Raw genomic sequence first — 15800 nt, forward strand, 5'->3', positions numbered from 1 at the left:
TTTCGTTGTTAGGCATATCGTCATTTACTTTACCTGCGTCGACAACGAGCGCTTGTCGACCCCATTGAAACTTCGTGTTTCTACGAAACACGCCTCGCGTGCTACATCCCGTTAACGTTAATGCTAGAAAGCCAACCAGCGAGGCAACGTCATTATCAATGCCGGAATCATTCATCTGGATACCCCTTCCTTCCGCGAATGCGTTTCGAGAAAACCAGAAGTACAAATGTCGGATAAGTAAGAAACTCGTCTTTCTCTCACGCGTATTAGATATTTAAGTACACACGAATGTGCGTGCATTGTATCAACTACTTTCTCTTACATTCTTTACAATTCGTGACTGAAAATCAGATTATGTTGATCATTAAATGAGTTCTGGGGTCAATGCCGATTAATAACTGAATGCGCGAAGGTCTTTGAATTTCTTTTTATGTTAAAAAGAATTGCGAAAGGTGCAACAATTCATTAAATTATATATATTTTTCTCCTTTATTTTTATATATATATATTAAATGTTTTTGTGGTTCAAACAGTGGGTTCTCATAACAGCTTCGAACAAATATTGATGTTGTAAATACATCTGTATTATTGCGCATTTCCACGCAACCACAGGTACATTTGTTGAATAAATAAGCCAAGTGCGCATGGTGATCGCAATGAGAGTAATTAATCACGCTGTTCCGAATGTAATTGCATCAGATACTGTCCAACTATTTTCCAACCGACGCATACGTATTATGCGCTTTATATAATTCGCGATGACATTACGCATTAAATTAATTTCAGCGCTTGATGATAGTGGTCCGCCTAATTGCTATGAAAACGTTGTCACTGCTCGTAATCGATCGAGATTATATCGATAGACAGAGAATGGAGTTTAGATTCGAAAATTATACCAGGGTTGTTATCGATATATTGAACGAGCATTTTATTATTTCTCAATCGTGCCGAGAGATGGGCGATCTTCCCTGAAATTTTTTGCACGTTCACATCTATTTTGACGCGTGTTGCTACAAAAATGGTTGTGATTATACTCGTGAGACAATATGTCGAATCTCACGAGAATTCGCAATAGCGCGAGTTGCATTTGTCGATGATATTCGATAACGAGGCATACACGTGCGAGAGACTGAAAGCTAATTAAGATGATGCACACGCAGCAAATTATAAGTATCCTGTACGTGTTACTTATTATCAGATCGCAAACGGATACGAGATCTTCCTTCCTAAAGATCGTGATTTCTTCGCGCGATATCCGCCCACACGTACCATTCTCTCACATTTTTCCATTCTATTACTGTAAATGTGTTACTGCCATTATTATAATTATTATTAAACGATATTAAAAGTCTCATTAATAAATCTAAATTATTTCAACGATTTCTTTCAATTTTTTCTTCACTAATACACGTCACAATTAGACAAGTTAGGACATCCTCGGTAATCGATGTCAAGTAGGAAGGCGACACAGATGTAATAATCTCGTTTGCATAAATTATACGTAACCGTGATATGCCATTATCGATCTAACTATTCTAACATACACCGCAGACGGCCGGTCTATTTGATCAGGAAGTTCTCCTAAACTGTAACATCCACGTACAACTCGCTTTAGCCACCAAGTTAAACAGCCGTCAGATTTTGATAACACAAATATGTTCCAATTTATACACCCAGTAAATCGCAAGTCGTGCGCGTACACATCACGGCACATAACGTTTATTAAAATCAGTTTATTGAATTTGGAAAGTTACCATGAACCGTGTTGCATCACAGGATACGAGAGATCGCTAAATGAAATCTCATTTACTTAGTCAAACCGCAATGTTGTTATTCATTTATTTCATAAAATAAATAAATAACATCGAAAATAATTATCTTCGCTATTAGTAAAAGAAAGACGTTTAAATTATCTAACATGCGTCAGCATGCTCGATCGATTACGTTAAGTATTATCGAATTTCTTGCGTCATTTCAAGTATTATCGAATTCTTGCGTCATTTCACGTATTATCGAATTTCTTGCTTGACATTTTGGTTATCTTACATATGCATACTCCCCCTTTCACTTTTCTATAATAAGCGAGCTTTCCGGTAACGAGTAATATTAAGTCTCGTTTGTGCAGCATTTTGTCGCAACGAGACTTGCCGCGTTCATGTTACAGTGAAAGTATCCGTTCGAGAGGAAAACTCTTTGAATTGCCGTGAACCCCTTGTACGAACTGCCTGTGATCCTTCGGTAATGCATGAGACCTTATCTCGTTGATGTAGTCTGTTATTTGCTCGTTAACGCATTCCCCGTGTAATCCGATATTGCGCGCGTGCATAGAAATTCTGCGGATCATCGACGGAAATCTCCATTCATTTTCCCACGCCCCGTTCTGTACTTATGTCATCGTTAATGAAAGGGAATTGCGCTTTATGTAATTCTTAAGTAAACGAAGAATTGGAAAAAGCATATTGGCGTAAGTAGACTAAGTATCATATTATTACGTCGTAAAGTTATTCTCTCGTGCTGCAAAATACGGTCACTATTTTTTCCCTTCCAAGTAGAAGTCTTTGTAAGTCTACTTCGCTGTTTTCGCACGGATTTAGGTATAACCTTTTGTGCGGGAGGAATCCAATTTAAATCCTCGGAGATTTCCGCTCTCCAGACCTGATTGCCAGCTTACAAAATTTTCATCGCTTTCAAGAGCGTTGAAACTACACCGTGGCTACAGCGGAGGCTTAATTCGCCTTACGACCGTTAATCTTCCATCTGTATTGGCAAACGAGCGTGCAGGATACGTACATTCAGGACGCCGCCATGCGCGACGAGGTAGACCGTTATCGCAAATAAGACATCGAACGCTGCTCGTCATTGTTACGAGATGGAGATCCCGACGGTTAGCCCACGTTCAAGTCTTGGGAAACGCGGCCTTTTCAGGTGCGCGTTGCGAAATGTGCGTTCCCGGGCCTATCGTACGACGCGTCGCGCCGCGCGACGTGCACGCGAGCATCTCCAGGGATACGAGATCCCGAGAGAGACGAGGAGACGACGCGCGACGGTTGCTTGAAGAGCGTCTGATCACGCAGTCGCTTTAGGCGGATTTCATCTTCTTCTTATAAAACAGCGGGACGCCGCTCCGTCCTGCTGTTTGCGTGTGCGTCCAATTTATCTTTTCCCATGTGTCATCATACTTACCACCGGTCAGTTCACCTCTTCCGGAGAGGAGAGTCCCGGAAGCGCGGCGATTTTGCAAGAGCCTTTATCTCTGGCGACGTCAGGCTTATCTGACGTTAATATTAAAGAAAATCTGCTTACCTCACCTCCGTAAGATCATCTCGATATTATTCTACGCAAGATAAGATGAATATAAATCTTTCTCTCGGATGCGATAAAATCGATGTGTGTATTTAATTTTACAATAATATTTATTCAGATAGCACAAATAATTTAGATTTTTAGAGTTTTGTACAAATAGTATAAATTATCGCCTACATTAAACAAGAAAAATGACATGAAAATGGTTAGTTCAAAGAAGGAAAGTAAAGTGTAAGCCTGATAAGTCTGATCCTCGCGGAAGTATTACCGTTATAACATACTTATTTTTCCAACGCATCGAGTACCGGCGAGGCCTCCCACAGCTCGCATTACTTTTCCGTTCTCATTACGATCGTAACCATGATATCTCTATTACTATACAGTTCGGCATGATGTGCATCGGGAAATATTCATTTTGTTAAAGATAAAACGAATGGAAAAACTGCATTGTGCGTCATCGCCGATAATTGCCGGCTTGTAACCATTCAAAACGGGATCGAGAGTAACAGCGTGAACGACCGCAGCTATACGATCAGTGAGAATTAAAACGTAACTATTGTTGCGATTAACCGCACAATAGCGTCATATCCGTTCGCATAACGCGGGAGGTTTTATCTGCGGTTTGGGGCGTGTTAAAATAGCTACGCAAACCCAGTTTTACGGCAAAGTAATTGACAATTAATGCGCGGGCTCTGCTTCCACACCGAGTGGAAAGCGAAAGGCCGAGCGAACCAGAGCGTGACCCCTTCGTGAGATCGGGTGCGTTATTCGCGGAAAAAAAAAGCGGCCTCTGAATGGTATCGTACCGGTCTACACTGCACGCCTTTCCCGACCGGCCGTTTACCTTTATCTTACTTTTATCTCGCTGGTGCGAGCCATTTGCACGGGCATTTGTCATTAACTCCGTGGTGTTCGCGGCTTGGATTTTTTAAATCGCACTCGCGTTGCGCGAATGTTTTATGTATGGGAGATTTGCGTGCTCGATATAAAACCGGAAATATTACAGAAATATTTTTCTAATAAAAAATTTAATAATGTAAGATAAGTAATGTATTTAAAAAATTATTCTTTAACAAGAAATACCATCGGAAGAGAAATTCTCTAATTTATAATTTACTTCCGTAAAAATATAAGAATGCTCTCGCTGAAATTACGGATTCACGTTTTAATTTTTTATTCAAATCGAATTTACTTTAATCAATTCATGTACCAAGTAAATGATACAAAGCTTGATAAGAAACCAAGCGGAATACAGCTTGGGTGATGGTCGAATTAGAACTAGAGTCGAGTTTCTTTAATACTTTTCCTCCGTACCGGTAATTCCGAGGAAAAATGGAAGAAGGAACGAAATCTTATAAATGTTGTAACTCTGTCAGTTATCACGTACGGCTTCGGAAGTACGTGTGTTCCAAGTTAATACACTTTACGGTCTCGCTTTCCGGAGGACAGTATTAAACGCGATTTTGCTTTACTTTGTGAAACGACAGCATGGTAACCTATCGGATAAATATCGCAGGTTTCTCTGTCCCCTTGTTAAAACTGCAAGCGCATAAAGCAAATTTCAATCCATTAATGCTAAAAGGCTACTCTAATGCATCTATCTTTCTGCCGATATAATGCACTTGCACCGTTTGAGCTGCAGAGCATGGCATTCGCAGTCAATGCATTCCGAGCGCATTAATTGGCGCACGGCGAGGCGAGGAGTTCGCCGGGTGTGTGGTCGCTACATCGTTATAACACCATAGTAACACCGTGAGAAGAAATTAACGGCGATAAAAAATCGTCGAAGGCTTGTTCGCATTGATGTCAAGATTGTAGCGGTTCTCGCAGACAGAACGGAACTCGAACTCCCGCTCCTTTAAATTGCGAAAGATCGTAGAAAGTGCATTCCTGCCGTTTGGAAATCGATTTTAACTCTACGTCAAGGTCGCCGGATGTAGGTAAGAAAAATCAGCATGTAGATGTAAAGAACTGGCTGTCAATATCGACACCTATATTTTGAGAATGAGGAAACGAAGAACGTTAAAGGAGAATTTCGTCATCGTAAATTAATTTAGTTTGATCAAGAATATGACGTGCATGTCGAACAGAATATTAAATTAAATCATAACGACTGTGTGATAACATCTGTCTCGTAAAATAGAATGTTCTTATTTCACTGCTTAGATATACTTGTAAGATATAGTTATAGTAGTTTTAACTTATAAATCTGAATTATATATATAAAGACAGAGCTAGATTTTATATATAAATTTATAAAAGTCTAACTGTATTAATTAAAATTTACTAGTTCAGTGTATTATACAGCTAGTCAGCTAGTGTATTATACAGCTGTATCTATACAGCAGTTGAGAAAAATATACACGGTCATAAAAATCAAAGGCAATAGCTTTGCAAGTTCTCTCGCACTGCAATCAACTCGTAACCAGATTATGCAAAATAAAAAATTCTTGAATAATTTCGACTCGAATAAATCACATATAACGAAGAAAAATGGATATTCTCGCGTAAACTTCAACTGCATTTCACGTTAATGCACGGTTTTGTCGAATCGTAGCAACAACATTACTGTCTTTCATCGTATATCTCGCGTGAAATCCTCCAAAAACTGAGTACCTAGTCTGAGACGGTTCCTTTCGGTTGGAAAATTCCTTCTGAATCTAATTCTTTATTTAATAACGCGAAATAGTCCAGAATATTTCCTTCGCATCCGTTATAATAAATTGAATTCACGGGGCAATCGGCAACAAAAAATGAGGAACTATTCAAACTGCACGCCGGTTTATAACGCTTTAACTTCATTCATCATGCCAGCCATGGAATGCATCAACTCCTTCGGGAGGCTTAGACAGCGACATTTATAATTAATTCATCCGCAAACCGGCTTGAAATTTAAATGCAACCGGGCTCTATCGATTTCTCGTACCGCAGCTGCTTCTGACCGCGAAGGTGGCAGCACCAAACGACACCAGCGCAATAATCGACAAATTGTTTTTATTTCCCACCTGTGACACCGTTTCTCAGATAAAAGAGAGAGAAATAAAGCGTGCCTCTAGCTATTTTTAAATAAGCAAGTCGTAAAAAATACAAAGAACTGAAGAACTTTATCTTGGAAAGATGAAGACAATGAGAAGTTATCCTACATAGACAGAGCTGAATATTATTTTTAGAATTTTTTAAATAAAAAACATGCTAAACAATCGACAGATTATAGAAACATATGGAGGGGTAAAAACCATAGTGATGTACGTCAAATTTTTTAAAATATTGACTCGTGTGCATAGATGCAATTTATATATTGTATAGATTGCATCTATGCACACGAGTCAATATCTTATTTGACTTACAGCCCACTATGTGGCTCTTATCCCTCCATATATACATTGCAATCCCATGAATACGTCTCGTCACGTACGATAATTATGAAATAAATATTACTTGCGAATAGCATTGGGTCCAGAAAATCATTCGAAATATACGAACATTTAATAGAAATTCGTAATTACAAATTATGGACGCGCGTAATTAACCGTATATGCTTGAAAAACGAATATCCAGGCGATTATTGTGCGAGGTAGAAGAAATATCGTTCTCGTGCAATTTTCGTACGGCCGGGGCTCGATCATATCGCGAGTTTATAATTACATCGAAATCGATGGGCGTCGATGGCTTTGCGCCAATTGAATTGCCGCGGCGATGCTGCGCGAACTAATTTCTAGGGGCCTCGTTATTAATGTGCGGCTATCGATTAAATGAAAATTCGATCGCCGTTCGAGTAAGAGCGGCACGCGTTTGCGCGACACGCCTTACTAAATATCGCGCATTCTTACCCGTTCTAAGGTTTTCCTCGACATGTGGCAGTAAGAAGGTCTAATATATGCAAAGTCAGCGCAATTCGTCCGCACCCCCGACGCTTAATAAATGAAGAGAAAGTGGCGTGTTTTTTGCATTACAAATTTTCTGCCTAGCTTTTACTATTTTACATAACACAATTGTTCCTTCTTCTTATTATGCACAAAACTATAGTTGCAAGGGTGCTCGTTGTAACGCCATGCGTCACATTACCACTTCATATAATTTTCTTCATCATTTCCTTTGTTTATTTCCCTATTATAGCCTCGTTATACGCAGATGCTTGCGGAAGGTTTAATAAACAATATCATAACTGTATCTAAATTTACGTTGCAATTTCATAACCCGCGGCAGCCTCGGCCGTTACGTCAAACATTTGCGGTAATAATGGGGCAGTTAGCGATTTACTGCGTTACCCTCATGAATATTAACGTTTACTAACGACTCTGTAATATCCCGATATCCACGCGCGAAATTATATCGCGTCTTTTTCGTGCACCCGTCAAACTGTCAACGCGGCAACATCCTGGAAAGTCAAAATTAAATACCTGAGTAATTCGAAATTACAAGAATCGGGCCCGCGCGCGTTTCACGTACTTTACACAAAAGTGCACGCCGCACAAAAGATATCTGCGTATCACGGCAAATGCTCGTAAAAAGAGAAATTCTCCCTCCTTCATGGATTTCGCTATTACCGCGATTTAAAAATGAGAAAACAGCACGGAAACGATCCGCGAGATTATGATAGATTCACGACGCTTTCTATATCCTTCCTTTCTCTGCGCGATACGTTACACTTTTCTCGTGCTCATGTTTTAATAGTTAATTTGTCTTGATGCGAGATGAAATATGGGCCGCTCTACTTATATCTCGGATGTTGATAAATGCTATTTTTCGTCAAGCCGATTCTATCCCGCAGAAAGTAACATTTTGATGTCGTAAATGGAGATCTTTATTTCAAAGAGAGATCTTTATTTCAAATGCAGAAGTTTTTACTTTCTACTAACGTAATGTGTTATATCTCGCATTTATTAATAATTTATTTATTATTAAGAATATTTTAAGTAAGATACGTGTCGGATATAATATTATTAATAATTTGACTTTTTTATTGCAGAATTCTGGTAAATGACCTCATGGTCTGCCACGATGTCGTCAATATTACTATTGAATTGTAAGTATAATTTTCGATCTAAATTCACAAAATTTTTTATTCGACATGCGCGTACAAGTTTTAATTTATATTATTCAAACCATATAGGTGTTCTGACGGCGTGGCTGTTTGTCACCATAGGAGCGATTACCGTATCGGTAGATCGTGCTGACATTAAAACCGTAAGTATGACTAATATAAAAAGTTTCGCATAATTTCTGTTATAAGTTGTTATCGTTATTTATTGTTAATTATAAATAATACTACTACATTTTATCACCATAATATGGGTTACTCTTACTACTTTCTTTCGCATCAACGTTTAATAGCCAAGATATTAAAATAGTCGAACAGAAAGTTATGACAATAGCATTCTTTGAAATCCTTTGTAACGAAAAATTGTCTTTAAATATTTTAACTCATTCTCTGATATTAAATTTTCTTCATTCTTCTCTTTTCGCACCATCACCGCTATCCGTTTTGTCGAATCTCGTTTTTTATATATCAATCAGTATTATACATATATTTTACATACATATATTACATTATATATCTATTTTTTTATTCTATGTGTTCGTAATCTTATTATTTTATAATCTATCCACCTTGTGTTTCAATCATTCTTGTTTTTACTACGGGTAGGCATCATAATAGTAGTTTTACTGGCGCCTTACCTTTTGCGAATACATTTTTTTCATGTTCTTTGTAATTACCTGAACGATTATACCAATCTTTTGTTACGCAATAAAGTTATTGTTATTAAATAAAGTTAGTATCTTATTAGCGCAATTTTATAGCATAGCCATAGCTAGTCATGTATTTTATTGCCTATCGAGTCATGAATTCTCTCCATTTTCATTTCATTGACGTTTTATGCGACAATCGGAAGTATGTGAGGATTCTGATTTACTGCTGTAGAAACGGAATAAGTTGGGAAATCGCTGATAGTTCGCTCTACCAAGGACGATTACCCTTGCTTTACGAGCGTCGCAGGGTGCACGCACGTTCGTCGATGGAATATTCCGAAACTTTAGATTTGATTTCGCACCGTTATTAGAAATGTTAGCGGGGTGTGAGTAAATTTCGTGGTTTATCGTCTCTGAACACACGGACGTGGAAAGTAATTCGGAAATAGCGTGCTGCCTAAGGCCTCGCACACTTATTTTCTGATTACACAGACCACCGCTTGCCGCCAATGGCGGAGAATAACAGTCTCACTTACGATTTTCTCGGACCTCGGTGAAAACTGGAACAGGAACCATTCCATTAACCTCTCCAGGAAGTTCGAGTATCACATTACTATTGTTGTCGCCGCTATGGCGTGAACGAAAATTGTGTTTGATGCACCGTGTAGGGAATATACACGAAAGCTTTATAAGGCTATATAAAAAATTCTTCCATCGCGATATACCAGTCTAATGGATCATTATCTAACAATTTTTGTTACTGAATAAATAGAATTAAATAAATAAAGAGAATTAATTATATAAAAAAAGTATTTTTAAAATAAGATATATAATTATCCCGAAGTTAGGGCAGTAAGATTAATACGCGCAAATACTACTGATTTAATTATCCTCGTATATTTAATTTTACAATGATTAGGCGCTTGATATATTCAATATATATATATATATATATATATTCCTGAATCTCTGTTTCGATAACTAAAGCTCAAGCTTTGATCCGCAGCCACCAACACGATCGTCGATGATCGCGAATGGCTGGCGACCTCTGACCAATTCCTACGAGGAAACGATCGGCACTAACGTGTCGCCGTCGAGCCACCTGGAGAAGAACGTCCAGGTGCATCCCGTCCTGAGCAAGTTTCAGGAGCACATGGCGACTTCGGAAAAGCTGAAGCCGTTGCGAAAGGGCAAGCCGCCGGTTCACGAATACAGTCCGCCGAGTATACTCGGTAGTTTCACGGTGTTCGGACACGCGGCGACAAAAGCGCGTGGCGAGATCAAGACGCCGGTTAAACACGTGGCCACGGAGACCCGGGAATATACGTTCCTGATACCACCGCCTAAGGACGCGTATCGTTTCGAGGTGAGCCAACACCGCAAGCCGGTCGTGCGCGACAGCGGTAGCTACTTGCCGAGACAGCCGCCGCAGGCAGCCTACGCGGCACAGAATGTCCATCAGCAACCACTGGATAGCGTACGCGCGGCGACCTATTTCATCAAGGGTATCCCAAGCAACCGTCCTTACGTCCCGCCGTTCGCCATGCAGGCGTTGCAGGCATCGCAAGCGTTGCAGCCACCCCGCCAACCGGAGAAACCGTTCGAATCCTTGAAAGTCGCTAATAGCGCGAAACCGTACTTCCAGCCGCCCGGCGCGGAGATCCCGGGTGACTTCGGCAAGCAGAAGATCAGCGGCAACGATGGCGATGTATACGACAGATACCAAGCGCAATCTCACAATTCGCAGGTACTAAATTCGGCGAGCAGCGGTAACTTCTACAGTCAAGTGAACCATCCCTCGAATCATTATAAGTCCACCTACGAGCGAGATCCTGCCTTCCTGGTGCACGAAAGTCACGAGATCAGTTACGTGACGCCACCCGGATCGTACAACCCGTACAGCTTCCGCCCTTCGTTGCCGTACGAGACTCTGTTGCCACCCGCGGTCTACTCGCCCTCGTCAACGCCACCGTCTACCACCGCCGTCACGCGGAATCCCAGTAAATTCGGCCAGACTAACGACGCGGCTCGGGAGCACTATAATAAACGCCCGGATACGCGTAACAAGCACGAAAAAGGCGGACAAACCGAATTACCTAATCCCAGAACTACGAGCACTTATTACGTTTCGGAACATCAGGAACTTACACCCCCCACGTGGCCGAAGAGCAAATACACGTCCGACATCAATGAAGTTCTGCCGAAGGAGAATCCACCGAGCAAGTTCAGTCAAGAGGTCGTAAACCAGAATCAAATCACACAGGGTCCGAAGAACGTGTACCACAGACCGCAGAACTCCTTCGAGCCTGTTGAGGTTTACCCACCGACGCCGATACCGGATTACGAGACACCGGAGAGCGTCTCTCTCAAGCACTTTAACGAGCAACAGTTTCTGCTACAGCAACAATTGCTGCTGCGCGATCGACAGAGACTGGCGGAGCAGGAGCGTCAACAGAAACTAGAGATCGAACGGCAGCAGCAAGAGGAGCTGAAGAAACAGCAGGAACAGCTCAATCAACTTGCGCAACGGGAAAATGAGGAAGAAGAGGCAGCTAGACTTGCCGCGGAATCCGCGAAGAATCAGTCACAAGAGATCGTGAGGCTCCCGGCCAATATGCCATACACAATTCAATTGGCGCAATTCGAACCGCAGGTCACTACAGATGGCAATATTCTGGTGTCGGAACCTGGTATTTACAATGTTGAACAGCTGAGACTTCAGCCTCAGGTAATACCTCATTTTATAATTGATCGCCCTGCCGCTTTAATTAAATAATGAATAGCTAAACACCACGAAAATTAAACCAAAAAAAAGACGAGTAGATAAAATATTAAATCATAAAATTCTTTCAACAAAAATTTAATAATATTATTTGAAGTACATTATTTGAAGTAAATTAATACAATCTAACTGTATGTTTAATAACTCATTATCTATTATAAATAGCTATTTCTTTCCTACAAAGTATAAAAAAACGATTCTAAACTGTCTGTCGTAGGTACCCCAGATCCCAGAAAATCAGGTGAACCAGAATTATCAATACCAGCAGCATTACCAGAACAGCTATCAGGAGCAACAGGTCAATTACCGTGAGCCTCAAACCGAGACGCGACCGTACCGTCCGCAGAAACCGTCCCGCGATCCACAACGCCGCAAAAAGCCGACGACCGTTGCGCACGAACTCTCGCCGACGGAACCGCCGAGCCAGCCGCCGGAAACTGCCATTCCCTTGACCCTGTACGCAGAGGAAGTACCGATTCAGACGACGGTGGCACCGGAAGTGCAAACCGCGCCAACAGTGTCGACACAGAGATCCAGAACTCGTCGTCCGGCGGCGCCGGGTCGACGACGAAAGCCCGCGACAACCACGCAGGAACCCGTCACGACGTCTTACCCGGAGGAAGACTACCTCAAGTACAATAGAGAAGACGTGCAGCAGCACAATCAGCACGACTCTTCGCGAAGAAGACGAATAAAGCCCACCCAGGCAAGTTACAACGAGGAAGCGGTAACGGAGAAGAGAGGTAACGTCAGGAAACGACCAAGTCATCGAACGAAAGTGAGCCACGACGAGTCGTACGACACGCAGATCGTCACGGAGAATGCGTACGCCTCCTTAAATTCTTACGGACAGACCACGGAGCCTGCGCCGGACTACAATGAGAATAACTACAATCAGAATAACTATAATCAGAATAACTACAATGAGAATAACTACAATCAGAATAACTACAATGAGAATAACCAATTCGCGACGAATCAGCCGAGCGTTTCATACGGAACAAGCCAGCCAATTAATCAATATTATGATTACTCTTCGCAGCAGAATGAGAGATACCAGGAGGATCAACGCAAGGACCATCGCGATGACAGCATCGTGCCAGAACAAGTGTCAGAATATCACACGGAGATCAACCGCGGCAAAATCGAGGATTATAACACCGATACTCGTCAGCAAAACGTGAACGTCGTCACTAGCATACCGCTGGAAGATCTCTACGTAAAGACCGACGGTAATTATTACGATCGCGCGACAACAGACGGCCCGACAACCACCACAACGACGACAACGACGACGACGACGACAACTACCCCGCAACCCGTAACGCAGGCTCCTCAGGTCGCCACTTCTACGTCCAAATCTCACAGGATTCGCCCATTAAGATACGGTAATGCTACCAGACCGCGTTTCAGCATCAAGGATTACAAGAGCCGCATGGATTACAAGAACAGACTATCTCAGAGTTCGACGACGGAGGTAGCACCGACGCCGTCCAGCGAAGCCTTGACGCGCGGTCCTCATACCAGACAGAGAACGTCGAGCTCGAAGAGTCAACAGGCTCAATTAACGGGCGATACCGTTCGAGAGACTACCGGCAGATACAAATACGTCTCCAGAGTAAACTATCGTACTACTACTACGTCGTCCCCTGCGACTGCGAGAGATCAAGAACGATACTCGGAGGAGGGCGTATCCTCTACGACCGAAAAGAATAAATTCGTGCCGAAGAGGCGACCGATCAGCGGCAACGTTTACCGAAGTAGAATTGCCTCTACTACGACCAGTCCCACACGATCTCAGCTCAGCGAGAACGTTCCGAATGTTCCGAGGCAGAGCTCGGTGCGACCCGAGAACGTGTACTCGTCATCGATACGTAGGCGGCCGGTCATGAAGAGCAGGCTGCACAAGGAGAACAACGCGGCAACGGCGTATCCGGACAGCAAGCGGCAGGAGGAGCCTACGGAGATGGCCGCCGAGGAAACCAGTTTCTACTCAACCGCCTCGTCGAACAGTCGTCTCGTGGGCAACGAGATCGTTAGCGAGAAGGGAGAAGCCGCGTCACTCGACAGCCATCCGGTGAAACTCGGCGTGCAGGAGAGCAAAAACCAAGGGGAGACTGTTTCGCAGAACGAGGAGACAAGAGCGGCGCCGACCGACGCGACCTTCGCTGAAGACGTTCGCGGACGGATTTCGAGCGATGGGACCGAGCAAACGAGTCGAACCGAGAAGCCGGAAGCTTCCGCGACCGCCGGAAGCGAGGACGACGCGACGCGGGAGGGAGAGCCAGAAGCCACGGAGACCACGACGAAGTTCGACGTGCGATCCGACGAAGAGGAATTGTTCGCCAAGGCGTCGCAGAGCGTGGCGGACCTGACGAGCTCCGCCTCCGCTCTGTACGACAAGCCGGGCATGTTCAAGGCGGTCTCGCCGGAGAGCAGGCTCGTCTCGCCGCAGTTCAAGATCACCACGGACGAGCCGACGTTACCTATCGAGGCCTTCTTTCAAGAGCTCTCGAAAAAGAACTAACGACTCAGAGTAAATCATTCTGCCGCGAGCAAACTGTCATCAAATCGTAACACACGCGATCGACAATTCCGTGCTTCGAGGAGCAATGGGAGATCGTAAGGGGGCTTCCCATATGAGCTTCTTTCGAGAAGCAAAACATTCAGGATTTGTTTTCGGTAATAAATGGTTTCGTAGGAAAACTTACATTTCAAAAGAAAATAACATTCTGTCGGAAAAAGATCTACAGATTTCTCGAGGCATTCTATTACGCTAAACGTAGAAAGTTTCGAGAGACTGAAGGAACTTACATACTTTACATGTACCGTAGTCTTACGTACTTAATTTCGCTCCTAAATTATTATCATCGCGCTGTCATTTACGTCGTAAAAAGTTAAAACACTGGGAGCGCATTGAGCGCTTCTAACATACGATCATCATTTCGACCATACTTTCCTATAGAACTATAGATATTAGAGAAACAAAGGGATAACGATTAAGCATAATTTGTCAAAGCAAGAAGGGTCTGAGAAAAAGCGCTGCTGCTTGATGAAACTCACGGTGGAGCAACCGCGCTTTTTCTCGTGCTGGGAAAGGAAGCTCGGCAGGACATTGCGTGTGCAATATCTGTAAAAAAGTAAATTATACTCCTGCGGTAATATCATTCGTATACGTTCATTTTATATCTTTACGTTAGGTTATTTGTAAAAGAGGAAATACCAAAAGTAAAAATTTCGCGAATTAGGCAATATAGCGATATCATTGGGAACGCCTTATTAGTGTAAGCATGCGAATCATCCCATTGTGTATTTATTTAAGAGATCATTCCCTAAATCATTTCTCGTCGTTACTTTTCGCGACATCGGAATAAAGAAGCTAACGAGATTATTGTAAATATGAATACGTAGGATAGAACTTTCAGTACTATCCCCTGGGCAGAAAATCGTTTTCGAATTTTATAAGAAGAAAAAGCAAAGATATTTTAAAGTTATTAGGGAATTTAGCAAAAATTATTGTTATAAGTGTAGTACGATTCTTCTAATTTTGTAAAAGCCTCGTATTTTTTAGGGATTAGAAACAAGTTTGAAAAAACTGTCATACTGAACTGAATTATTACGATTGAATTATTACAAACAGAAATTTTTTATCAAGATTTATACTGCCTAATCCTGTATTTATAAGTACTTTGTATACCGATATATGTATATTAACTTAATATTTTTATATTTGATTAAAATTTAAGAAATACGCACTATAATTATTATATTTTTCTAAGTAATATAACTTTACCAATCAATTAATAAAAATCAATTAATAAGAATAAAATTCATATGCAGAGAAAATCAAATCTTAAACAAAAAATATATATATTTGGAAGCATATATATTATATAACACGAGCACGTTTAACGATACGATCGATATGTTCATTGTTCTTACATTATTTATATGTATCCATATATATAATCGTTTTATATTGTAAATAAATATATCGGATTATTTAGATAAAATGCAGCGGAAC

The 15800-nt window shown here is 41.7% G+C and overlaps 1 protein-coding gene across 1 annotated transcript; it reads left to right on the forward strand.

Moving 5' to 3' along the window:
• Positions 1-8304: 8304 nt before the first annotated feature.
• Positions 8305-15529, forward strand: LOC139768558 (uncharacterized). The gene is made up of 4 exons (XM_071698886.1): positions 8305-8329; positions 8417-8490; positions 10001-11722; positions 11994-15529. The coding sequence occupies exons 1-4, from the start codon at positions 8305-8307 to the stop codon at positions 14301-14303; spliced, it is 4131 nt and encodes a 1376-aa protein (XP_071554987.1). The 3' UTR covers positions 14304-15529.
• Positions 15530-15800: the final 271 nt, after the last annotated feature.

The sequence above is a fragment of the Temnothorax nylanderi genome, unplaced genomic scaffold (assembly GCF_030848795.1).
Source record: "Temnothorax nylanderi isolate EJ_2023f unplaced genomic scaffold, tnyl_v1.0 TNYL_tig0016_pilon, whole genome shotgun sequence".
Lineage (NCBI taxonomy): Eukaryota > Metazoa > Arthropoda > Insecta > Hymenoptera > Formicidae > Temnothorax > Temnothorax nylanderi.